We start from the raw sequence: 26,818 nt of genomic DNA on the forward strand, positions 1-26,818 counted from the left end.
CTCTGGTGACCTGACCTTTGACCTGACCAAAAAATTGACCGAAGTGATTTCCTCCTGATTTTTGACGCTCTTTCGAACGCCGCCTTCCGCGTATCGCTACGTGGCCCAGAAGCCGAGTTAGAAGGGGGGTGTTCAAACACCCCCCCCCCCCAGCAGGGCGTGGAAATCCAGGACCCCCAGCCGGGCGCGGGTTATGTACCACTATATAACTTGTACAAGCCGATTTATGTTCAGGATTCGATACTCTGCCCATAGCACTATAATGACGTGATCATAAAATAACCAGAAACCACCCATTTCAATCCGAAGACACAGGACCACCGTAAAAAGGCCAGATAGTTCTCGGAATTATCTGGCCTTTTTACGATTTTCGATTTTGATTATGAGAGTACGGTTACTTTTTTATTATTTTACATCAGGGATGCGGAGCCGTGGAAATTTCAGATGGCTCCGGCTCCGGTTCCGGAGAAAAAATCGGCTCCGGCTCCGGGTGAAATGCCATGGCGACTCCGGCTCCGGCTCCGAGCAAAATGGTCCGGCTCCGGCTCCAATAGGTACTCAGTCCATCCCCTATGCGGTGGAAGAAAGCTCCAATACTGGAAGAAAAAAGGGTGGAAGAAAAAAGACGATGGGATTGGTGCACGCTGCTTCTGTATTTGCATAACAAGGCTATTTTGAATGTCACATATACTGTCACTGCATTGTACAGTCAAATCGAACTAGGTCAATAATTTTTTCTCTTCAAAAAGCAGGAGCCGGAGTAGTCGCCCCCTTTTTGACGGCTCCGGCTCCAGGCTATATATTGTTTGGCTCCGGCTCCGGGCAAAATATGCCGGCTCCGGCTCTGGCTCCGGCTCCGCACCCCTGACTATGAGAGTGGTTACTTTTTTATTATTTTACATCAGGGATGCGGAGCCGTGGAAATTTCAGACGGCTCCGGCTCCGGAGGAAAAAATGAATCCGGCTCCGGCTCGGGGCTCCGAGTAAAATGGTCCGGCTCCGGCTCCAATACTCAGTACATCCCCTATGCAATTAAATACGGGTGGAAGAAAAAAGACGATGGGATTGGTGCACGTTGCCTCTGTATTTGCATAACAAGGCTATTTTCATATTTTGCATAGGCTGCCTTGAACTGTCAAACCTAACTAGGTCAATAATTTTTTCCTCTTCAAAAAAAAGAGCCGGTGTCGCCCCCTTTTTGACGGCTCCGGCTCCGGCTCCGGCTCCGTTCAAAATAAGCCAGCTCTGACTCCGGCTCCGCACTCCTGTTTTACATGCATAATCATATGTTGTTATTGCCACAGTGTATATAAATGTTATTGCATTGAATCGTCGGCCAGCAAGGGAAGCGTAGCGCCGTAGCAGCCGCCAGGTAAAGGTTTCTTTCTCATATGGTAGCAAAAGAACTTTTGTTTACAAACCGGACAGTCACGGTGACTCGGGGAGCGGTGGGGCTGGAGAGGTGGGGTTTCGTGACAACGGCCGTTCTTTGATGGGCGTGGAAACGTTATTCATTAAAAGGGTTCTGCAAATTGTACAACTGATCATTTGAGGATGGCTGATGTTCCTGAAAATGCTCCTGAACGTGAGTATATATTTTATTGCAATGGTCTGTGTTGCGTCGTTTTTGTGTCTGAGTGTGCTTCCAGATATTCTGGATGTTTATTTTAAAACATCACGTCTGAAACGTTTTGTTGTTTTATTTTATGGTCGAGGTCGAGTCGATTTGCAGAATTTGTTTTCTTAAAATGGATCCTGACACTGCAAAGAAGCTGTTTGATGTTGGAGCAACAGTCGTTTTCTTGGATGTTCCTCAAAACACTGAAGTTGGGATAGATATGAATGTGTGGAGAACTGGAGATAAATTCAAAGGCTTGAAGATGATACCACCCGGGCTTCACATGCTGCACTACAGTGCAGTTGGAAAAGAAAGCATGGCAGCTCCTAGAACAAGCTTTTTTCATTTCTTTGGTGAAGGAGAGATCCTTGTTCGGAAATGGGATCCAGTGACTGAAACACTTAAAGAAGTTTCAGATGATGACAAGGACCGCATAAAAAGCAACAAGGAGGAGTTGGACAGATTTTTAGGTGCATTTCCTTATGATACATGGAAAAAGTGGTATGCACTGACAAGTCATGTGTCTGAAGAGATCATGAAGAGAGTGCAGCCCGTCTCTGAGATGTTGTGCTCAGCATCGCTGCTTGAGGCTGATGAAGAACAACCAAAGTTTGATGCAGCTGGAAGCTCATCAGAAGAGAGGATGTTGCCAAAGATGCATCTCAAGTCTGGCACTGAGCTGAGGTTCACTGCTCTGCCATCAGCACTGTGTCTGGAAAATGCATCTCCTGAGTTTAGAACAGCATATTCACTTGACTCATCATTAAGACTGGAGAAAATGCTGGAGGGAAGCATGGCTCCTTCTCAATTGCTAGGAGAACTTCAGGTGGCCTTTGTGTCTTTTTTGGTTGGCCATGTGTATGATGCTTTTGAGCACTGGAAGAAACTAGTACACTTATTTTGCACATGTGATGTGGCTTTGAGGAGGTATCCAGACATGTTCTTGCAACTCCTGACTTGTATGCACTATCAGATACAAGAGGTGCCAGAGGACTTCTTCACTGACATCATATCAAAAGAAAACTTTCTGGTGCATACACTTCACATCCTGTTCACCAACCTGGAGGAAGAGGATGTCCCTACAGGCCTGAGACAAAGAGGAATGCTGTTCAGACAGCATCTCATGCAGAAGTTCAAGTGGGATTTCAGTGAGGAACCAGATGAGTATGCACCAACCATTGTTGATGCGGAGTGAGTCCAAGGAATGGACTGAGTCAGCAATCAGGATTTGACTGCACCAGACTGCAATGGTGTTGTGTGTTAGATGTACATACAAGTGAATTGTCTATGATTTTCTTGGGATATGCCCAACTAAGTTTAGACTTTAGTAGGATGAATGAATGAAATGATAAGTGAATTCATATGGTGCATTATTGAGTTGAAATCACCAGCAAATTAAAAAATTGTGCACCTGTGAGTGTAACAGGATCTCATTAAATTCTGTTTTGGAAAAAAACTGTGAACCCAATTGCTTTCTTAGCCTACATACAACAATTTTTTTAGAGATTTACGTGAATGTGGTGTGATTTATGAAATACATTGATTTTTACTTTCAATACTTTGTGTCCTTTTTGTTGAATCAACCAAGATAAATTGTGTTTCATGCAGTTTAAAGCATACCTATCAAAATAGGATGTCATGATAAACTAGGTAGGTAGATGCTAGGTAGGTAGGTAGGTAGTAAACTAGGAAACAGTAAGTGTATACACAAACTTGAATAGTTAAGTGCAGCATGCAGGTCAAAATTCGTCAGCATTTCATGTGGGTACCATGACCCATCCCATCGTTCATCATTCACCAGTCCCATTTTTGGCACTCCCGGCGAGAGGCGTACGATACCCACGCAGTTTATCCCTGATTGAACAGAAGCGTCACGGAAAATGACCTCGTGTGCCGTTACGATACGCAGCGTTTAGTACCCAATTCTAATGTCTCTGAACGTCTTTAGGTCAGGTAACAGGTCAAGGGCTCTAATGTCGAGTTTGCGATATAAAATGGTCCTTGAGCGATGGCGTTGGCACCACTAGGTACTATTGGTCTCAAGATGAGGGCCCAGGCGACATGCAGTTCGGATGCTGTGAATACCCTTACCCTCGCCACAGCTCGAGTGGGGGTGAGGTTGAATGGGAGGAGGGGTGCACTCGGCCCGAGCTGTGGCGAGGGTAAGAGTGTTCACCGCATCAAAATCACAGGTCGCCTGAGCCCTTATCTTCAGGCCAATCGTACATATCTGCACCTGTCCTGTACCTATCCGCACGTTTTGTTTTGAAATGACAAAACTGTGTTCTAGCAAAACTGGGCAAAACTGGGAATGGCAAAACCGTTAGGTCAAACTAGCCCATGACTCATGAGGTCAGAAAGTTGATCACTAGGAGGACATATTTCATGTTTTATCGATTCGCTATTTGATGCTGGGGTACTTAGTAGTTAGTAGTTTTCCCGACTTGCTAGCTGAGTTTGGTCGGGAGTTTGAGTTATTGACGAAAATTCCGGAGACCACCGACAGTAACGGTATAACGTCTAAAAGGCCTCCAGGCATAGGATCGTGCACGTAGGATATGAAATCGTGATCCAGGTGCTTCTATTATGATTGTATTGTTTCCGTTGTTAAATAAGCATTCCCTGTACTCATTTCTCCCAAGAATTCAAATTGCGAGGCCACGTGACCCACCTGAACCGTTCCGCACTCTGAGATGAGCGGCCATTTGCAGACTGCCCGGGCACCGAGAGCGAAGATGCCGGCAAAGCCTCCTCCTGCGCTGGCTGTCCCAACCAGCAGATCTGCGCCTCGGGGCAGGCGCGCGCTCCAGACCCGGGTACGTATATACGTACCTTCTGCGGGCCGGCCGAGCTCAGCACTGCGCCTGTGCCTGACCGCTACCCCAGCCCCGCTCAGACCAACCCCAGCACCGGGCTGGAGTTGGGTCATGGATGTGAGTGCTGATCTAATCTGATGTACTGCGCATTGCCGTCACTGATGTGAATTGAGATACTCACCCTGTCACTGATGTAAACGGTGATACCCTAGCCGGGGGATCGCTGCTGTGAACAGTTATGTCCTAGCCGGACCTTCACTGCTGTGAGCTGTGAATTGTCATACCCTTGCGCGACCATCATGGCTGTGAATTGTAGTACCATAGCCCGCGGTGGTCACTGCACTGTGGACCCTAGCCCGACCGACAATGAACGCAGTCTTGTGTGTTTGTAGACCTTGGCAAGATTGAGGAGAGACTGTCCTGCGTCAAGCATAAGATCCTCGTTCTGTCTGGAAAGGGCGGAGTGGGCAAGTCAACAGTGTCCTCCATGCTCAGCAAGACGCTCTCCATGGACCAGAACAAGAACGTAAGGTTTAATTACTCCTGCTCCTATCTACGTTTTATGAGATGAATATTGTATTCTCCGATAACCTTTTTTCAATTTGATTATGTATATATATAATTTATTCTACCCAAAATATAGTGATACATGAGTCCACATCAAAATTGCACATAACAAGGATTTTGCGGCCACTGCGCCCTTTTCTGTCTCTACCTCACCTCATCTCGTTCTGCTGCTCTTCTGCGGGTCGTCGGCAGTCCGGTCGCTAGGTGGTGCTGGCATACTGGGTAGTGATAGCCGCGTACATGGGGATTGTTGCAAGCTTATAGCTCCGCCCGTGGTGTTGAAATAGATGGCAATGGTGCTTAACAATTCACAAAATGATGCTTTCTCAATCTACCAAGAGCACTGCATCGAAATTATCGCAAGATAAATGAGCTGAAGCTTCGTCAAAAATGCTATGTAACCGGGCATAATGTGTTGTCGCTAGGTGGCGCTGCTGGACATCGACATATGTGGCCCGTCGGTGCCTCGTATCATGGGGCTGGAGGGGGAGAACGTCCACCATTCCGGCTCCGGCTGGTCGCCCGTCTTCGTCAAGGTACGCGCTAAGGTGGTGCAGCTATTCAATGACAGTATCAATCTTTAATTTTATTCCACTAATAAGCATGGCTATGGACTCCCATTGCCTTTTTTCGAGGACTCCAGTGGCTCAGTCTGGGCGGTCCCCAGTCTGTAGATGGCGTCGAGTGTGTGTGTGTGTGTGTGTGTGTGGTGGTGACCGGCGCCCGGAGGCGGGTGGTGACACGGCCCGGTGCCGCGGCCGGCGGGTGGTGACACGGCCAGCCGCTGCGGGCATTGACACGGCCCGGTGCCGCGGCCGGCAGGATAACCTGGCAGTGATGTCGGTCGGCTTCCTGCTGGCCTCGCCCGACGACGCCGTCATCTGGCGCGGACCCAAGAAGAACGGACTCATCAAGCAGTTCTTGCGCGACGTGGACTGGGGCGACACCGACTACCTGATCGTGGACACGCCGCCGGGCACCTCTGACGAGCACCTCTCCGTCGTGCAGTACCTCAAGACCAGGTCAGTCACCGCGCCTCGCTGGCCTTGTGGAGCGTTAGCGTGCACTGGCGCGGCCGCGCCCTGGGAAGTCGGATGATGTGACTCGTTTGTGAGAAATGTGAAAGGTTTGTCGTATCAGCTATTCCCTCTACTTTCTGTAAAATACAATTGTAAAACGTAAAACGTTAAATATTTAGCGTGAGCTCGCGTATGTTACTCGCTTGGGAAATGATAATAACTAGGATGTGGACCTGCAGACTCGTTTTACGTCCAATCGCCTTTATTCAAAGGCTTCAGCGGCTCAGTGTGGGCCGTTGGCTGACTGTAGATGGCGTCGTGTGTCCGTCCTGTCCCGTCCTGTCAAGGAGAGGCATGCGAGGGGCGCCCGAGCGGCGGACTGACCGCTACTGACGCCCGTTACAGTGGCATAGATGGCGCTGTGATCGTCACTACGCCTCAGGAAGTGGCTCTGCTGGACGTGCGGAAAGAAATCACCTTCTGCAGGAAGGTCGGCGTTCCCATCCTGGGAGTGGTTGAAAACATGGCCGCTTTCGCCTGCCCAAAATGCCAGGTAAGCATTTGTTATTTCAACAGTGACAGTTTAAAGTCTGAAACCACGCTAGAATGAAAATTTCTGGGTGATCCATTATCAGTAAAGTGCCTCTTGGGGCGACAAACGAACGAGCGCGAGAATCTGGCCTTTTTTCATAGGACTTATTTATTTTGCAGACAACATGAACTACAGAGCGGCAAGTGTAAAGTAGAGCTGACAGAGCTCTTGGCTGTCACCTATCCGTGTTTCTATCCTCAGGATACTGAAATCCTTCTCCTCCACGCCGCAACCCCCCTCCGGGCTGGACAGGCAACTTTATCTCATGCGGGCTGCTCCCTTGGAGCGGCACCGCTGCTCCTGAGGGAGCGCACCCCGTAGCCGGGTGCAGTGAGTGCCTTGGGGCTGGGTGGCCTGTCTTCTGGACGGGCTCAGCCCCGGCGACTCACTAGGGTGCCTGCCCAGACCAATGTCTCCCCCTAATTCCTATCATCCTTCCGGCTCTGCAATGGTCTTGTCGACCGAAAGGGCCTAACCCAACAAAACAAACAAACAAAGCTCTTGGCTGTCAACCCAGCTGCTCGAAACAAACTTGAACTGGACACCCTTTGTTCAATATCACACCTAACTACTCTGGAATCTGCCGTAACCGGCTTCAAGTCGGGCCGATGTTGGATTCTCCTTCAGTCAAAAATCAATAATGCGCAGCCTGATTGATGATGATATTCTCACTGTTCAGGCATACTGTAGAGTACAGACTCGAGTGGAACCGAACATAAATATGCCATGACAAAACCTGACTTTTTCAGACGACCACGCGTATCTTCCCGCCAAGCACTGGCGGCGCGGAACAGATGGCTCGCGACATGCACGTGCCTTTCCTCGGCTCGATCCCGCTTGATCCCAGGTCAGATCATAACTAAACGCAGAATGCCTTAGTAGTAAGACGATGCTGAGAAAATCATCTACAACTGTCAATTAGAAGCAGCCAATATCAACTGAACCTGGCATTAGTTCTTCGAACAGTTTCGACACATTCAGTTCTGTCCTGTTACCCGTCATAAAAGCATCAAAATGTACAGTTATGCATTGCCCACCCCTCTTGCCCAAGTGGATGTTAGACTTTTATTTTTTTTTAGGGGAGTGCGTGGATAGCGACCTAACAATTTTGTTAGGGAAGCGTGTGAGTAAAGTCGGTCTATGTAGCTGTGTAGTGGAGCTGCTACTGTGTGACACTGATGGTCGGCGTCGCGCCGCGCAGGGTGGCGCGCAGCTGTGACGAGGGTTTGGACCTCTCGGCCGACCTGGACGTCACCACTCGACTCTACGTCAACATCGCCTCCCGTGAGTGGCCGTCCGCGTCCGTCCCCTAGACTGTAGCTCTATGTATGTAGCTACGAGTATGTATGTGCCCACTATGTAGCTCATTGCCTGCTCCTTAACTCAGTGCCCAGTGCCCACTATGTAGCTCATTGCCTGCTCCTTAACCCGCGCCCCGCTGGGGGGGGGGGGGGGGAGGGGCAGAATCTGCCCCCCTCCCGTTTTTCGCCGATAACTTCTGAACGCGTTACGCCAGCGACGTCAAACTTTCAGTACCTTATCATACATCAATTTGACACGTTCCCTGAAAATTTGAGCGAAATCCGTCGGAAAATTGTTTAGAAATTCACGTTTTAGTGACCTCATGTTCGCCATTTTCGCCTCAAAAACGGCAAAATTTTAAACGCCGCTAACATCTTCATTTTTAAAGGAATCAAGACGTAACAAAAAAATGTTATACGTGATTCTACTTTGTCTATCAAATGGCTATCTCGGTTTTTTTGAAAATTTTGAATTTTGGCCCAAATTTTTTCAAAAACTGACTTTTTTGGGAAAATAATTATAAGATCCAAAATTTTGAGTGTATCGAAAAAAACTGAATATTTGTCAGAGAAGTAGTCTATGTGCACCTACATACATACCAATTTTTAGAAGAATCGGTTAAAAATGTGGGAGTTTTCGAAATTTTATGACGTCATGACACACAATTTTTTTTTAATGATTTTTTTTTGAAGTTCTAGACCTCGTACGGAAACAAAAATAGCACCATTCGATTCTCCGGGAAAAACTGCATCAGATAGACACCTTTTTAGGCCTTAACAACCAACTTCAAAATTTGACCTCACTTGACCTGACCTTGACCTGACCTCGACCTGAAATTCATCCAGAGGTGGTCCATATCACTTATTGAGTGTGCCTATTGAATTCTATGAGTAAAATGACCCATAAAACATGTGTCACACATGCCTTTTCTATATTTTGTTTTTGGTGACCTGACCTGACCTGACCTTGACCTTGACCTTTGAATGACATTGTATGCAACGAATATTGTCTTGGTAGTCTAAGAACACGTTTTGGGCCATCAGTCTCAGTCCATTCTTCGGCAACTACGGTGCAAGGCCGATACTGTAGAAACTTGCATTTTGTACCCTTGACTTGACCTGACCTTGACCTGACCTCTGACCTACTTAAGCAAAAAATTTGGGCTCTTAAGATCCGTCTTGTTGAGAGCTTTCGATTGCCATTTTCCCCGTCTTTCTACGACCATCGGTTCGGAAGTTAGACGGGGGGGGGGGGCAGAATCTGCCCCCCCCCCCCAGCAGGGCGCGTATGGCTGAATAGCCCAGCGGGGCGCGGGTTAACTCAGTGCCCACTATGAAGCTTATTGCCTGCTCCTTAACTCAGTGCCCACTATGTAGATCATTGCCTGCTCCTTATATCAGCGTCCATTGTAGCTCAGTGCCCACTATGTAGCTCAGTGCCCACTCTGTAGCTCAGTGCCCACTATGTAGCTCAGTGCTCACTCTGTAGGCATCCCAGTGCCCACTCTGTACTATTGTGTCCACTGTCCATTCTGTATTTTAGGGGTTGCGGACAAAAAAAAAACGTATCGCATGAGTACGTGTGGCAAATGTACGACAGCAAAAGTATGTAGCGCAAATATATGCATCGGTACTGTACGTAAGGAATTATTAAGCATACATGAACAAAGTATGGGTTAGGCTAGGTTGAGCTGGATCATGTTGGGCTAGGCTAGGTTAGGTTAGGCCAGGTTAGTTCAGGTCAGGAAAGACTGCTTTTTAGCGATACGTACTTTTGTCCCTACGTACGTTTGCGTGCGAACATTGGCGTGCGTACTTGGGCCCTACGTACGGGGACCCGCGGTTGCTTCTGTACACGAACCCCAACTCTAGCTGTCTGTCCTGTCCAGTAACAACCGATAACATTGATATCGACTGCCGGTCCCTGTACAAGAGCAGCTGAGGTTTTCTGTGCGTGCCCTCTGACAGCTTATCGTGTTTCCATGTGAGGGTGCTGGGACAATATTTTACTCAGGGTCGCTGCACAGTAGCAACTGCGGGTCCCCGTACTTAAACGATACGAAATTTTGTCCGTGAATCGTATCTCAGTACCCGCTCTATAGCTCAACGCCACTGTGTAGCTCAGCGTCACGATGTAGCTCACTGCTCAGTGTCATTATGAAACTCAGATCCACTCCGTAACTCAGTACCGAGTTCGCACAAGTTCTGTATATGAAAAAGTACCGAGCATAGTCACCAGGCGAAAGGCCTGTCAAGTGTCACCCCTCGGTCGTTAGCAAACATTCTGCGAGGCTGGGAGACTTCCTTATGTACATACATCAGTCTATTTGATCGTGCCGGGGTGTTTTATGGGGCCCCGCTAGCTAAGAGGGTGTGCTTTTTACGTGGCAGACTTTTTCCTGTTTTGATACGTTTTATCTGCAGTTTCAATACGGAGGACCAACCCCGAAGTGGGAGTGATTCAGATTTCGTCGACACTCTTAAAGTGTTCTTTTCCTGTAACACCCAAGCCATCTGTTGCAAGGCCTCTAATTCTAGCATGGCAATTACGGTCATGACTCATGGATCCCGATCCCCTGCAGGTGATCCCCTGCCTCATCGGTCATTGATTAGAGGTCTTTGTGTGATAGGTACTAATTCAGTCAGTGACGCCACTGGCCCACTTGACACGAGTGTTTGTTGGTAGGTTAACATGGAATGAGTCCATTCTATAGTCCCGTTACTCATTCGCCGTGTCAACCCACGCCGTGACTGGAGCGTCCCCACCACACACACACACACACACACATTGTTTTCTCGAGTACATCGTTTTTGGTTGGTAGAATTTTTGGTACGCCCCAGGGTACATTTTCTTCCTGTGAACATAACGTAAAAATGTAAAAATATTAGCCCCGAATCAATGAAGGTCAGGTTAACAGTTTACAAGTTAACCCGGCGCCGCCTGGGCTATTTCCGCACCCACGACAGCCTGAGGAGGGGTCGGATCCGACCCCCCCCCCCTGTTATCTCGAGAACCAATTGTCGCATCGAGCCCCGGCCCCCGCGAGACGACGTTCGAAAGGTCTCTACGAGATCTTTCCAAACCACCCTTAAGATTTTAAAATTGAGGTTAACTTTCGGGTCAAGACCAGGTCAAAGGTCAAATTCTGGGGTTTTGCATGATGAGGCTTACTGACAGGGAAATCGATAGCTCCTGCTCGAAACTCACCAAAAATGACGTCAAAGGCCTGGTGAAGATATCATGTGCGTATAAGGGTCATACTAAGCACGGGTCAAGGTCAGGTCAGGTCACGAAAGGTCACGGTTTTCACTTTCTGCTACATGGGCATGCGACAATGTTTTATGGCTTATTTTCTCGCCGAATCCGATGGTCATGGTTATATGTAACCCAAAGTCACTGTCCTGGTCATAGGCAAGCATACAAAATCGTTTATATTATACATCACCAAGAAAAAAGTCAAATTTTCAATGTTTTTGACATAAAAATGCACTTTTCTAGACAAGCTGTGTCCCAGGAATCTAATGCTGCCATTTGTTTTATGCGATGTTTAGAAGTGCCTCAAACTCACGAAAATGCGTATGACGTCATGATGCCCTATATATGTCGAAGCTACTTTTTACAATTTGGGGGTCAAAAATCAAGATAGAAAGTTGAAACTTGGGACTTCTAATGTTCTAATAGAGCTCTATAACATATATTCCGGTTTTTGAAAATTTGAAAATTTTGATTTTATTAGCTGTTTTCCAAATAAAATATAGTTTTTTTTTAATTTTTAGGGGTCAAAAACGCACTTTACGGGAAAAGCGAGATAGCTATTTCAAAGAACCCATTGAGCTGCGTCTTTTCATGTCTTTAATTTGAAATTTGCTTAAACCCTCGATTTTTGGCGATTTTTTCAAACATTTACTATTTTTTGACGAAATAAGCTATGTAGTTACATCAATAAAATCGATATATTTCAAAAAGTTTTTGAAAAATTAGCATAAAAATTTTACAAAAAGCCGTCAAATTGATGAAGGAGAAGGTATACGAGGTTTCAAGTTAATAGCGTAAGCGGTTCGTGAGTTATTCATGAAAACAGAGGGGGGGGGGGGGGGGTCGGATCCGAGGCGGTCGCGGGTTAACCTGTTACTTCACATCATGAAAAATATTGGCCATCGCTACACCGACTGAATGACTGCTTTGAGACTTTTGGCGATTGACAAGTGACAAGACGTATTAAATTATAACTCCATTTCCTTTTTCCAGTGACCTGACATAAGTTCAATTTTGCGATACATATCTCCATAAGTAAATGGGAATTGCGCTGCTCTTCTTTTGGGCAAAAGGTATAATGCTCAGAGGCTTGGGAACTACTTTCAAGCTGCGGGTCGAACCCCCTTGTGTAAGTATAGCCGTCTGTTATGAGGTTAGCTCACAGCTGACACCGTCATTGCCATGAACATTGTTTTGTGCCCCTTTTGATATTCCCAATCGCTGTTTTTTTTTCTTGACAGCCGACACTGATATACGGTGTCAGCTTGCGTCAGTATATTGCATACACTCTGACAACCACGCTTCTTTTTTAGGGATAATGGATGCCTGTGAAGAGAAGAACAAAGAGAATGTTGTAATGGATACAGCGTAGCCAACGGTGGGTTGAATCACGCGCTTGATGCCTACTGTTTGTACATCTACATCCAACTGGCACACGGGTAGTGTGTACCTGTGTCTAAGTGTAGTACATAGAGTACACACAAGGGCATGTTAGGCCCAACACTTTAAGGGACCGTGAGGTAATGCAACTTCAGCGATTGTAACCCAAACATGTAGTTACTCATGATGGATAATCATATCGATGACAAAATATATCGTCATTGACTTTGTAATGAATTTGTTTTACACCATCGGTTTCTTTGAGTACACACCGACATACGATCAACCCCACAGTTCGGTGCTGGGATCCATCTTTGCCCATTAATAATCTTGATACTTCATTTTTCATATAACGATTTGATTTTTATATATGGGATACAAGGCCATAAAACATATACGATATATAAAACCTAATTCAATATACCCTGTACGATAGAGCAAACAAAGCATATCAAGAACGTTTAAATTTTACAGCTCCCGCAGGTGCTCCCATCTAGCATAATCTTTCAACTTGCATCACCAGCTCGGACAGTCCCGGTGTTTGAATACACTCATTACACCTCCCCGTCCGACAATTACTAAAGGTACCCCGACCACACCAGCTTCCGATCAGTCTCCTCACTCCCCGTCAGACCGTGACCTTGTGGAGCGCCCTGTCCATCAGCAGCTCTGCCACTACCGCTCCCACTATCCTCTGACATCCTCGAACACGGTTTTGGCTCCCGGCACCTCGCAGAGACCGCCCTATTGTCTGTACCAGACCGAATTCTGGCAGCCAGCAACAGAGGAGGCATTGCAATGTTACTGTTGCAACATTCTTTTACAACTTATCACTGCACGCAAGGGGCGCTGCTGCCTTTCGCCGCACTTATACGATAGCAAGGTAGGCATAAGTTAGTGGCCGTAGGGACAACCGAGGGTCTTTTATCCCACCCTTGATCCCATCCATGGAGGCATGACTCACTTCACTGAGTGTTTGGTCGAGTATTAACACCTTCCAGGTCAAAGCAAAAACACAGCTCTTGGTTTTGGGCAGCCGTTCTAATGAATAAAAGTAGACTCATTTCAAGCTATCCCTCCGTGACGCAGTGTCACGGCTGTTTGGCCACACCAGGTTGTCTCGGAAAATAAGCAAGCAAGAAAGACGCAGTAAAAAGTAATAGGTAGTTTGCTATGAGATCTTTCAGAATCGTAAAGGTCATTTTTATCAGGTCATCGCTGAGGTCCTTGGGAGGTTACCAAAGGTAAAATTTTCACGAATTTTTGTTCCCGATTTTGACAACTTTTCATAAACTGGCGGATAGGCCGGGAACCAATAGAGCTACAGCGCTGTGCAAAAACGCTTTCGATAGCTCTTTGAAAGGTCTTCCTGAGTAGGTATTGTTCTCAGGTTTCAATGGTTTAGCTTCCAGAGGGCAATAACTCGAAATTTGACATTTTTGCGGAAAAGGTTTCTGTATAACTTCCGACTCCAAGCTTGTATTACGCCGACTTTACCGGCATCGCGTTTGTCTCGTTGAGACGTGTTTGATGAACAATAAGTTGACCTGAAAAGGTGAATTTGGAAATTTGACCTCAGGTTAAGGTCAAGGAAAGAGTCATGTTGCATGCCATTCGATTCGTATTGTTGAGCTCAATACATTCATAATGTTTTCAGCGGCGGCGGAACACCTTCAAGTAGGGGGGGGGCACTGGCGACTTTTGGTCCCATTCTTTCCATGCAACGCCCATTGGGCTAATGTTAAAATGCCAAAATCAAAGGGGGCACGGTGTCCCGGTGCCCCCCCCCCCCGTTCCGCCGTCTATGGTTTTCAGCGCTGTAGCATGTTTCTATCTAAAGTTATTGTCAAAAACTGTTGAAGACTTTCAACAAAAACTGTTGAAGACTTTGAAGAAAAACTGTTGATGACCTGAGATACCTCAGAGGCATAATAGGGTCACAGGTGCAATTTTCCGGTTCAGTGTGTCATGTTCAGTGTTCACCTCTGCTCCGATGTTTGAGGGTGTTTTCGGCTAAAAGAAGATTACCTATCTCAATTTTCTCCCATTGACTTATAATGGAGAGGTCACAGAATTGACCTGATCTTAGGTCACCGATATCAAAATTCCGAGATAGTCAAATTTTACTGATACCCTCTCATGCGATCAGTGGCGCGGGAACTTCTTCCATAGTGTGTGTGTGTGTGGGGGGGGGGGGGGGGGCTCACCATAATAGAGATCAGTAGGGTACCCCCAAAACTAGTTTTCTCAACGATTTTAGGTAACATATTTTTCACACCTTGGCCTTTTCAACGAAAAAACTTTGCAAAAAAAGTGAGATATCCCGTCTCAGCTGAGTGAAGAAACTACCGTTTTGGCAACCTGGAATAAAAGTTTTATCCGCCAAATGAGTTGCCCACCCAGTGAAACAGTTGGATTTTCACTTACATGCTTTCTTCCTTTGTGATCCACAACCCCTAATTTGGGGAGGACAAGCTGCCCGAACGGTTCCTGGCCTTATGAAAAGTTGTGGGGCACCGCCCCCACGGCCCCACTGCCTCCCGGTTCCCGCGCCTATGTATGAATCTATGAAATTTGTTGGTAGATTTCCGATTTCGATTCCTCCAGCTGGGGGGGGGGGGGGGGGGCTCAAATACATTACGAGCCCCCCCCCCAGCCGAAAAGCTGGAGGGGGCTCCCCCTCCCCCTCACGCAGTCCCCCCCCCTCGGTTCCGGCGCCACTGCTTTTCATGGATTCATTCTTCGTAATTTGACTTTATCTCCTGTTGACTTTTCGTCTTTTGACTTTTGTCAGACTTTTTGTTCCTTTGATTTTTTGTCTTTTGACTTTTTGGCTTTAGACTATATGTCTATTGGACTTTTTGACCTTTGGCTTTTTGATTTTGACTTTATGTCCCTTTACCTTAATTCTTTTGACTTTTTGGATTTCGACTTCTTGTCCTTTTGACTTTTTATTTTGTCTATATCCTGTTGACTTGTTTTTTTTTTTACTTTTTGTTCTTTTGATGTTTTGGATTTTGACTTTATATCCTGTTGACTTTTTGTCTTTCGACTTTTGTAGGTACTTTTTACTTTTTGGCAATTTGACTATTTGCCGTTTTTATTTTTTGTCTTTTGACCCTATGTCCATTTGACTTTTTGTCTTTTGACTTTCCTCTTTGTTGACCTTTCACCTGTTGACTTTTCAGATTTTTGACTTCTTGCTTTTGACGTTATGTCTGACAGACAATCTGTTGACTAAACATCCTTTTACCTTTTATCATTTGACTTTTTGTCCGGAACCCACGTGTTACTTCCTAACTAATACAGCCAGGCCAGCGACTGGTTATTTAGTTCAATCCGCGTGATCAGAACCACAATATCCATTATAAATATATATTGAAGAAAAATTTCATAATTAATTCGAACTGAATATTGCAACAATCCGGCAGCATAACAGCACCACAACACAAGTTCCATGGCTTCTCGCTCCGGCGTTGGTATCACAGGCAACCTATGAACAGTCATTCCAGCACGTTATCATGTATACGCGGAGACGCTTCACTTCAATCGTACATCCAACTAAAATTTCACCGGCTGGGCAATTCACATTTCGAGCAAATTCCACTACACATTACGAACTACGGGCACTAGCGATTCGCGCGGCGCGCATTTCGACGCGGGCCGCAGTATGAATGGAGCTGTGTCTACAGTACAAGTCCCTGTAACAATCCAATGGTGTTAAGAAAGTTGGGTGCATACGCTGCACACTGCCTTCTACGGTTTTTAGTCAGGAACAAACATGTTCTGTATATTTTTATCTCGAATGGCTGTTGCCACCATCGCTCTTGCCACATTGTGCATGGGGCTGGGATGGGTCATCATCTGGTCCTAAGTTCCAGCAGCAGGAACGCTCGCAGGCTCGGGTCCTGTACGTGCTCGCGGATGGCGCGCCGCGCCGCGTCACCGCCGTCGGCGTAGTAGTCGGCGAGCCGCTCGGCGTACTCGATCCAGACGCAGTTGGCGCAGCCGGACATGCAGCAAACGGTGGGCGGCTCAGGCGGCTGCCGGGCGTCGTCGCCGCCGTCGGCCGAGGCGCTCTCCGGCTGGCCGGTCGGGTCATTCGGGGGACATCCAGCGCCCGGCGGCCGCTCAGGAGGAACACTTGCAGATGAAGTGCATTTGTGAGATGTACTGGATTGCCACACATGGCTAGTTGAAAAATAGGCAAACAATTTCTTTGATTCAGCATATTTTGAAGCATTCAAAACATCAAAGATGAATGAATTGTGATTTTTTGCATTGTACAAGCCAATGTTTTCTGACAAAATGTGACCAGCTTTCTTCAACAGAAATATTCTGTGAACCATGAGATGCTATGAAGAGCAAGATATAAAAAATATAAATATGATTGTAGGTAGGTACCTAATGTAGCATCATATAAAACAAATATCAATTTACATAGGTCATCACCTATAAGTGACTGCAAAATAGCCTATTAGCATGAATGTATTAGTAAGTGTGATGCATATCTGTCAGGTTGCTGGGCTGGCAGTATTCAATGACAATGAATAAGATTGTATGAACCTGAAAAATGAAATATGGTTGTCAGGTTTGCCTTAAGACCAGGCAAAAACTTTTTTCATTTATTTATTTTTTTATTATTTATTATTATATTATTATTATTATATTATTATTTATTATATATTATTATTTTTATTATTTATTTTTCATTTAACATTCATTTTTCTTTCAATCAGCTAAGAAAAACAAAAACATATTCATTTAAGCCAGACCCTTGTAAGCTTCTGGGCTTGTATGCAGCAGCTGATGATAGATGCAGTAGGAATGGCTTGTGCACAGTACCTACAGGAGCAGGATAATAACTAATGATAACCTGATTTGCAGTGAAGCCACATGGCCCATGTCTCATGATAATATGGCACATTAGTCTTTTCACAGTAAATATATAACAAAACATAATGAAACCTGACCTCACCTTACCTACAACCTCATCTTCTGAAGATCTTGACCTACAAAGTCTGGTGTGGCATATACCTAGCAAATATGAACCAAAGTATGAACTACTGGCCTCGATATTGATATGAACTTTAACTGTGGCACAAATGGATCACTGGATGCCCCCATCCCCCTATTTATTGATAAGCATGTAGCCGAGAGGCTAAGTCAAAGTCATGGTATAGGTATAGAACCAGTGTAGGTATAGAACACTGGTTGAGTGATAAACAATGTCCAAAAAGTTCAAACGTGTCTTAAAAAATAAAAATCACCTTAAAACACCACTCACCATCCACCCTAACCGCCTGCTGCCGCGCTGTTTTCGTCAATATTCGCCAAGCCTCAATTTGGTCTTTTGGTTAATGAACATAGTCAGCTGAATCTTCGCTGAATGTAACCGTGACATCATCGAATTGGAATGGTACGCTGTAAGCTAGGATGGATCGGCAAAGTCAAGATTTGCAGGGGCCAGGGAGTGAAAAAAAAATCAGAGTTTGTACCGTAAAAAATAAAATCCAACCTTGGTCGAATATCCATTAGCTAATACTAGGGTCACTGAACTGAACAGCACAACTTGCTCCAATGATTTAGAGCTCATGACGTCATTTTGCAAGCATAAGTGCGAACGCGCTCATCACCAGTGCTGTTCGGGCGATAGTTTTTAGACTTGACCCTAGTGACATTCTGCATGTTTTGCCGGTTTTGCCATATATCAGTTGGGGAAAGGGTGGGACTAAATGCTTACTTCGAAATCTAAGCTGCGTTGCGGCATTGGCGGTTATGTGCGGCGTGTATGCCGCATGATTAGTAAGCGGCGACCACTAAATTAAAGACTCAAACACTCCGACCGGTTCTCAATGAATAACACTGCATACCAAAAATGCCAACCGCTCTCGTCATAAGATATTTAGCTTTAAATAACTAGGTTATCTATATCATCATTTTGAACCAAATTAATACTTTCAACTTAACTCACTCATTCCTTCCTTTGTTGGCTCCAAACAGTCTTTCGATTGTCTGGAAATCGTATGCTAAATCCCGTACCTGTATGCGACTGGTGCATATAAACACGGGTGGAGAATTGTGCTGGACTGGGGGTGCTCGAGCTCTCCCAATTCCACGCCGGCCACGCCGGCTTGGCTTTGGAGCCGCGGCCGGGCGGCGCGGGTCAAGGTCACCGCTAGGCGGCGGCGGATTTGCTGCGCCCGAGCACCCCCAGGGCCCTGTTTCACCGGTGATAGCAGGGCCCTGTTTCACCGGTGATAGCAGCAAGCTGCTATCACGTTTCGCGAGCTGACGTCATGTCGTGACGCCATACTGTTGTCGTAATGGGTAGTTCCGGCGCACGATTGCCGCGACCTTGGCGGCGGCATTAAGTGACGTATGAGCCTAAAAGTAAGAGTTTACGCAGTCATGATAGTATATATATATATTTTTGATATATATTTTTTCAATATGATATATTTAAAAGAAGTTGGGTTTAGGAAAAATTTTGACATTAACTTCGAACATTTAGCTGATGACGTAAAACAATATTGCGGCAATCGTGCGCCAGAATTGCCCCTTACGTCAGCAGTATGACGTCATCACATTACGTCAGCTCGCGCAATTTGATAGTAGCTTGCTGCTATCACCGGTGAAACAGGGCCCAGCAAGCTGCTATCACGTTTCGCGAGCTGACGTCATGTCGTGACGCCATACTGTTGTCGTAATGGGTAGTTCCGGCGCACGATTGCCGCGACCTTGGCGGCGGCATTAAGTGACGTATGAGCCTAAAAGTAAGTGTTTACGCAGTCATGATAGTATATATATTTTTGATATATACTTTTTCAATATGATGTATTTAAAAGAAGTTGGGTTTAGGAAAAATTTGGACATTAACTTCGAACATTTAGCTGATGACGTAAAACAATATTGCGGCAATCGTGCGCCAGAATTGCCCCTTACGTCAGCAGTATGACGTCATCACATTACGTCAGCTCGCGCAATTTGATAGTAGCTTGCTGCTATCACCGGTGAAACAGGGCCCAGCACGGTATATAGAGAACTAGGTAAAACCGGTTTGCCGCTTCAACACTAAGGTATTTTGACCACTATTTTCAGCTGACCTCTTCAGTCCAAAAAAGAAAACTGTGCCACAGATTTCAATATCTTTTATTATTCAAATATATATTTTTAATTAATGTACAGAAAGCACAGCTTATCAACATCTGTAAAGTAACAACGAAAATAAATTTTTGTCCAACTCCGCCATTTCGAAAATGATGGTTCTAAGGTTTAAGGAGTTTGTCAGGGACAACATTATTTTTCTACTCTTAAAATTTAAAATCAAAAATGAAAAAGCAATATCATGGGCAAAAATTGTTTCCTTGAATTACAAAATCAGCATAGTGCTGAACTCCTCAGCTTACCGGACCTGCCATTGTTCTACCACAAATTATCGATTAATATCAGTGATGTGGGGTTCTAAATATGGTCAGAAAACATCAAATTTAAATTATCTTTCAGAATCTGTGCATTATGTTGCCTTTTAAATGTTAAAAACTGAATTTAGATGATGTTGAATACACAGCCGCCATTGGTGTCCTTGGTCACCCTGTTCCACTAAATGTAGTATTTTTCAAAAACTAGCCTATGGCGGTGTCTAAAACATTTACCAAAATTTACAAAATTGTCTAAACTATTAGAAATCAGAAATTTTTAAGCTCTATGACCTCTGGCATTTTGACAAATTACTTCCGAGTCTCGAACTTAGATTTTTGAGAACCCAACATTTCTGAACGAAATCATTGCTTCTTGGTTAAACTGTCAATCATATGCTTTCGAAAGTTCTGTATTACAACCAAAATTTAATTTTCTTTCCAGATATGTATATTTGATTGCAATTTAGAAGGTATTGAATATATTTTTTTGGTCTAGAATGAATTACCATTCATGCTGCTGAAGGTTACACTATGGAAATTAACGAAATATTACTAAAAAACAAGCCTATGGCGGTGTCTATTTCAAGATGAATAATAAATAAAATTCAATTGTCTATTTGTTGATATAAGTCGTAAAGCATGATGACCTCTGGCATTTACGAGGTTTGGTGTTGAAAACTGCAGACCATGATTTTCACCCACAGTTGCGCACAGTTTTCTGTATTGCTTTCGCTAGCAAACGCCAGTGCTCACATTTGATTGGTCTAACGGCGTTTCTTTCGCTAATTGAGAACACTCTTCAGTTTTATATTGGTTTCTGTGTATTTTGTTGATTTTGTTGTCGGATTTGGTGGTATTGGGCAAGGTATTAGACATTTTTTCAGTCACACCGTTCCCGTGGTATTATGGTAAGCACTTATAATGTTTTATTGTGAGAGGCTTCGTGTGCCAGGTTGGGTGATTTTGTTTTAAGTTTTTGTTCTATGGTTTAGTTGAGATGCAAATCACCAGTGCAGAGTTTGTTGCAAGCTGCAAGGCGCCGTACATTGTTTGTTTTTATTGATTTGTCATGCCTCAATTACCAATCCTTTGAAGTATGTAGTCTACCGCAAGTCTTTATAAACCTAATACCTAGATTCATTTTGTGCATCCGCTCTCTCTTTGCGCGCTTCCATGGTGTTCTCCCTCTCAAATCCATCCTCTTCTCCTCCGCGTATCAACCCCCTGCTTCGGATGGCCATTGAGGTAGGTGCCTTTGGAGCTTGCAGCAATGAGCGTTAGAAATGAATTACCAGAAATAAATGATGCTGTGAACAAACAAAAGCTGACAAGGATTAGCCATTAAAATATTATATCACTAAAAAAGTATATTTGTGTAGCGATCATGAAATAGGTACATGCCCTGCCCCTCTGGCCAATCCTGGTCAATCCTGCTCCGGGTTGTACAGACAACTACCCTATGTGGGAAGCCCGAAGCTCCCCCAGGAGTATGGCCATAATAGCTGGGTTTGGTGAGTGTCACAGGACTGATGCTGATGCTGATGATGTGGTCGGGCTGTCACCTTTGCATCGGTAGCCCTATAAACACAGGTCGGGTGGGAGGGTATTGGTAGGATAAGCTTAGGATGTTGGTTAAGCCCTTTCCTCGTCACCTGCCTCTGTCACCAGTTTTCTCCTCAGCCTCCAGAGCTGGTAGAGTCCATCCTTGTTCTGCTCCATCTCTTTTCTATCCTCGTTAAAGAGGAATGCTTTCAGTACCTTGTTGGGTTCTTCCACGTATGGCCTCAGTAGAGCTAGGTTTCATTGTCTTTCTTCTGTTAGCTTGGTACACTCTAGCATAAAATGGACTTCATTTCCTTCTTCTTTTCCACAGAGCTTAATCACCGTTATCACCTCATCCACCATCTGCTCAATGTGTGAGGAATACGGAGACAAAGGCTGCTTGATAATTAAACAAGTTCTGTGCTTTCTCAGGAAGTCAGTACTTTGTTAGATATGTGATGACTGATGAGTTTAACGTAGACAATTGCAGTCTTATGTGTCGATTAAACTAAAAGTCTTGGAAACATGATAAGCTTAGCATAACATTCTGCCATTGTGTTCATGTGGCTGGCTTTGTCGTTTCTATTGTAGGTATGCTTTGTGGATTCTGAGTTCTGACCATATTATCTTTCACCAGGTTCATTGCTGGCAGTGGTTCAGGAGGCAGTGGTTCGATCCCAGCTGTAGAACGTCACCTGCAGGAAGTAGCATTGTGATGGCCAGCCACGTGGCGCGTGTATCCAGCCACATTGTCCAGAAACCATCACATCATCTCCAGGTCAGTAACTGTGTGGACTAGTCCAAGGCGTCCACAGACCACAGGTCATGCTGTATCGTACCACGTCACTAGGTCAGTGACGTAATGGCATTGTGTGACCCGTCGCCGCGTCCTTATAAGGACCACTCACCTATAGGTGGGTGGCTCGGGGGAACTTTTTGTGTTGCCGGGATGGGGTGTCTGCTAAATGCGGGTGCTGCTGCAAGTGTCGTGACGTATGATGGGTCTCAGGTTCGGATTTCGATTTGTCGAGTGAGAAATGTGTGTACAGGCTAATGTAATGTTATTTTAGCTGAGTGTGCGACAGGAAACGTTAATCATGAGCTATGAGTCGTTGTCGCCGTGGCTCGTAGTGGTATTTGACGACCGTCGTGACCTGTGACGGTCACCGTGACTGCTATGTGATGGTCGCAGCGGCTGGCATATGACGGCCGCCGTGACTTCTATAACGGCCTTCGTGACTGAAACGTGACGGTCGTCGTGATGTGCCGCGACTCGCTGCTTTACAGGTCACTGGTCGCGGGTGCTCGAGCTGACTGTGTCTTCAACGGCTCCACGGTGACCAGCGCCGCCACCGCCGAGACCATCCGATTCCTGAAATGATAATGGCCGTACACGAACAAGAGGCTCTATGCATCCAGGTGCAAGTCAAGCGCCATGCTCAGAGGCGTCATCCGGAGAAGGCCGCACAGTGCACTTTAGGCTGAGCTCGGGTGTAGTGCGCGCTGACGGATAGGATGAAATTACGGGCCGGCCATCAGATTTCAGTGCGGGGATCAAGATGGTCGGAGCCGACGCGGCTCGGTTGATGGTGTGTCAGGGTTGATTGAGAGTGGAGGCGAGACAGCCGGATGTGAAGGATACACCGATACGGGTCTCGACGTCGTCTCGCAATTTGTGCTATGTAATATGACGGCTATGCCGTGGTATCATTCACTCTCGATGCGCTAATAAGTAGTAAATAGGACAGAGACTGGAATTAATATTATTATATTTGGATGTAAGGGCCAGGTTTTGGCCAGCGCTATATTAGAAATCGTGAGCGTGCTAGTTGCAATCAATCGCGCGCTTCTTGCTGAGCATCTGTGAGCGAAAAATACTTTCTCTGGAACGTTCGTCGTAAAATATGTGTAACTATCTTTGGAATAAGTTGTCAGAACATGAATGCATTTTTGGTGTCCGCTGCAGCTGCTGTTCTGGAACAGAAACATACCGAGATCGGCTGTGTATGTACTATGTACGCTGTGGCAAAATCAAGCAGCCGGGCCATGAGTCAAAAGCGATATGTGAATTAAAGTGGATATATTTCACTTTTTTCAGTTTTATCATACAGATAACAGAAATGCGTCAAATACTGATCATATCCGGTTCCAAACAACTAAACGCCTGCGATCACTGGAAAGTAAATAAACATTAGATACCCATGTGGCTGTCTTGTCTGGCGTGATCCGAGACTCTCTCTCTCTCTCTCTCTCTCTCTCTCTCTCTCTCTCTCTCTCTCTCTCTCTCTCTCTCTCTCTCTCTCTCTCTCTCTCTCTCTCTCCCTCTCTCTCTCTCTCTCTCACTGTTGTTGCTGACGCACAAAAGGTCAACACGGCCGAATCGCGACGATGGAGAGCACGGAACGATGCTGGTGACTGGCGGACCAGCGAAAACAGGAAAGGAGATGAATAGCTCTAGCTCCCGTCTGCGCGCGGAAGGGCGCTGATTGGCGTGGCTCGCAGACTCCATTGGCTCATCAGACTGTTGTTGGTTTTCTCCTTCCCCTCCCACAAGCGTAGCCAGGGGCAGGTAGCTAAGTTGTGCGCGGAAGCGGGCGGCCAGAGCGGCGCTAGGTGTCGCCCTCCCAGCGACCGGGCAGTGCAGCTGGACGTGCCCCGGATGGTCCGCCTCTGATCTCGGCACACTCGGCAGAGTGCGGCCGGACACTCCATGGCGTTGCATAGCGTCGATAGGCCGTATGGTGTCGCTGTCGTATTTCGTAATTATAAAAGCGTAAGTAGAAGGTTGAAGCAAGATATAGAATGCTTCTCTTTACAATATCGCAAAGCACAACTTTATGCGCTGGCTACGATATGTGCGTGTCGGTTGCGGCAGTGATCATCGAAGAAATATATGATTTATGAACGTTTCTTGATCATAGAATGATAAAACATTGCAATATTTGCCTGTTGTGAAGAAAACTCCTATACTGCCGCTCTATCGTCCGGAATTATTCGTGTTTGATTACGACAATTCCGCCACTCTATCAGCTGATTTTTGTTTCCGAGTCACGTGACCAACCGGTGTCTCCCTGACCCCCAGCTGGTCACAATTCTCCACCTATGCATATAAAGGCCGATAAAAGAATTTGAATAGGCTCTGGCATGCGATTTCCTGGCTACCCAAAAAAGTCTGTTTCAGTCTTGCTATCAAAACATGACCTCGCCCGCACAGGGGGGGGGGGGGGTTGATGCAACCCCCCTAAGGTTTTTCGCGAATAACTCGCGGCTGATCGCGACGAAACTTTCAGTACCCTCACATTGATCAATTTAACACCCACCCTGAAAATTTCATGACCCAGACCAAAATGACCTTTGACCTGTGACCTACTTTCCGAGACCATGTTTGGCCGGAATCGCGATTCCGCGTATGTCGGCTCGCATTAGCCGCGCGTTTGCAAGCTTTTCGTGGTTTCAAACGTTCAAACATGTGATTTGATGTTGGTCCCATGCACAAGGGTGGATGTCAAGGTCACCTGAAGGTCAGGTCAGGTTATTGACCTTTGGTGACCTCGGTTCACTTTTTCGAGTTTTACATGTTTTTAGGCTAGTTTTTAGAGCTGATTTCGAATTTAGCAACCATTTGAACATTTACGAAGTAGTGTTGGTGCATTCGTAACATGTTACGAAGCTTCAGAAGCGGTGACACGTATTAGTTATTACGAATACCCATCACGACCCCTACCGGTTGACCTGACCTGACCTGACCCGATGCTGGTCTAAATGCTTAAAGACATCATCTATGATCAAAACTAACACGATATTCGTGATCAGCACCCCGGAAAACCCCATGGCAGCCACACTACGACGTTCTAACAGGTCCCAATTTTCCCGCCTTTTGGGTCATTGACCTGACCTGGAAGGTCAACCGATGACCTAGGACCTTAAAATTGGGCATCATCGGCTTCCTCTCGTCACGGGCAACACGCTGGTTTTTTCCGCGAAGCTCTAGCTTGATCAGGAGCGAAACGGCAAGGGGTTATACCTTATACGTTCGCGGCTGGAAAAAAACACCAATACGGGCGAGGGTCAAGTTGAAAGTATTAATTTGGTTCAAAACGATGATGTAGATAAGTTAGTTATTTAAATCTAAATATCCTATGACGAGAGCGATAGACATTTTTGGTATGCAGTGTTATCCATTGAAAACAGGCCAAAGCTATTGAGTTTTTAATTTAGTGGTCGCCGCTTACTAATCATGCGGCATACACGCCGCACATAACCGCCAATGCCGCAACGCAGCTTAGATTTCGAAGTAAGCATTTAGTCTCACCCTTGGGGAAACTACGAGGCGAAAATAAAAAAATTGATTGCGTCAATAAATGGACTTTTGATGACCATGTATGGGCATAAATGCAGCCCTTGCTACTAAGGGTGAAAAACGGTATAACAAGCCGGTACTTGCGGTATCGCGTCCACTTATCGGAGAGAAAAGGCTTCCATTTTCCACTAGGAATTAGCGTGATTTGATTAAATTCGGCGAAATAACTCGAAAATGGCGATAGGAAAACGGCTTTTCTGCAGGTTCTGAGCGTCACAATCAGCTGGCCATTCAATAAATGGATTGGTGTTTTGAAAGAAAATTGTTAAAAGGATTTAATTTTATTACAATAAACAATGATATTTAATTTAAAAATTATAACTTAACCACAATTACAAAAACCATAAACAAAATAATAAAAATAATGACATTTTTAAACCACCGTACTGTTTACATTTTTTGGCGCGTCTGTTTCAATCCGCCATATTTGCCAATCGCTGATTGACCTTAGCCCCGTTTACATAGGAGTTGCCAGATTCACATGCCAGCTCGATCTACTTTCAGGTGTTCGGCCTCCGCCATGTCGACAAATGCTGCGCAGCAAATACAAAATCCAGAAATGTGGTAATGGAGTGCTGGCCACCAAAAAGAAAAAGCCTGCCAAGTTTATGACGCTCTTCATGTTATGTAGTTTTGATAATAAACGACGCATGGGCTTCAAATGAATTGTATGTCGTACATTTGGGCATCATATGAGTTGAATATTGCAAAGTTTTTGCCCAACATTTTAGCATAAGACTAAGTTGTTTCAGAGGTGGAGATCTCGGGGGGGGGGGGTCGGGGTGTCAGGACCCCCCTGAAAACGAATTACTGCTATGTAAGTCAACGGTACTTCATCCAGCCCGCCTCCATCTGCCCGGCCTGGACCCCCGCTGAAATTTTGACAGATCTCCACCCCTGAGTTGTTTCCATGAAAACGATGAAAATAAAGCTGATTGTTATGTTC

The 26,818-nt window shown here is 45.6% G+C and overlaps 3 protein-coding genes and 1 long non-coding RNA gene across 6 annotated transcripts; 3 read left to right on the forward strand and 1 right to left on the reverse strand.

Moving 5' to 3' along the window:
- Positions 1–1,403: 1,403 nt before the first annotated feature.
- Positions 1,404–12,782, forward strand: LOC122389436 (cytosolic Fe-S cluster assembly factor nubp1-A-like). The gene is made up of 9 exons (XM_043381492.1): positions 1,404–1,585; positions 4,330–4,434; positions 4,827–4,960; positions 5,427–5,537; positions 5,824–6,023; positions 6,426–6,573; positions 7,362–7,459; positions 7,814–7,896; positions 12,483–12,782. The coding sequence occupies exons 1-9, from the start codon at positions 1,555–1,557 to the stop codon at positions 12,539–12,541; spliced, it is 969 nt and encodes a 322-aa protein (XP_043237427.1). The 5' UTR covers positions 1,404–1,554; the 3' UTR covers positions 12,542–12,782.
- LOC122389435 (protein AAR2 homolog) lies at positions 1,667–3,174 on the forward strand. The gene has a single exon (XM_043381491.1). The coding sequence runs from the start codon at positions 1,707–1,709 to the stop codon at positions 2,811–2,813; it is 1,107 nt and encodes a 368-aa protein (XP_043237426.1). The 5' UTR covers positions 1,667–1,706; the 3' UTR covers positions 2,814–3,174.
- Positions 12,783–15,910: 3,128 nt separating the features above from the next.
- Positions 15,911–18,623, reverse strand: LOC122389439 (oxidoreductase-like domain-containing protein 1; the record flags this gene model as incomplete). The annotated part of the gene is made up of 2 exons (XM_043381496.1): positions 15,911–16,692; positions 18,592–18,623. Coding segments are annotated over 2 exons (315 nt in total), but the record flags the coding sequence as incomplete, so codon positions are not given.
- Positions 18,624–19,931: 1,308 nt separating this feature from the next.
- LOC122389440 lies at positions 19,932–23,387 on the forward strand. Of its 3 annotated transcripts, none has more exons than XR_006257976.1 (4): positions 20,764–20,878; positions 21,844–21,947; positions 22,150–22,290; positions 22,800–23,387. It is a non-coding gene; the product is annotated as an uncharacterized LOC122389440 (long non-coding RNA). The 3 variants fall into 3 exon arrangements; XR_006257974.1 differs by having other exon boundaries at positions 20,770–20,878; positions 21,844–21,886; XR_006257975.1 differs by lacking the exon at positions 21,844–21,947 and having other exon boundaries at positions 19,932–20,878.
- The last annotated feature ends 3,431 nt before the right edge of the window (positions 23,388–26,818 follow it).

This window comes from Amphibalanus amphitrite, unplaced genomic scaffold, assembly GCF_019059575.1.
Source record: "Amphibalanus amphitrite isolate SeventyFive unplaced genomic scaffold, NRLGWU_Aamphi_draft 000358F_arrow, whole genome shotgun sequence".
Lineage (NCBI taxonomy): Eukaryota > Metazoa > Arthropoda > Thecostraca > Balanomorpha > Balanidae > Amphibalanus > Amphibalanus amphitrite.

Excerpts from the sequence above, each read along its gene's own strand:
- LOC122389436 (XM_043381492.1), top strand. The coding sequence starts at position 1,555 with ATGGCTGATGTTCCTGAAAATGCTCCTGAAC. Across the intron at positions 6,024-6,425 it reads GTGCAGTACCTCAAGACCAG|TGGCATAGATGGCGCTGTGA; the intron begins GTCAGTCACCGC and ends CGCCCGTTACAG. Across the intron at positions 7,460-7,813 it reads TCGATCCCGCTTGATCCCAG|GGTGGCGCGCAGCTGTGACG; the intron begins GTCAGATCATAA and ends CGCGCCGCGCAG.
- LOC122389435 (XM_043381491.1), top strand. The coding sequence starts at position 1,707 with ATGGTCGAGGTCGAGTCGATTTGCAGAATTTGTTTTCTTAAAATGGAT.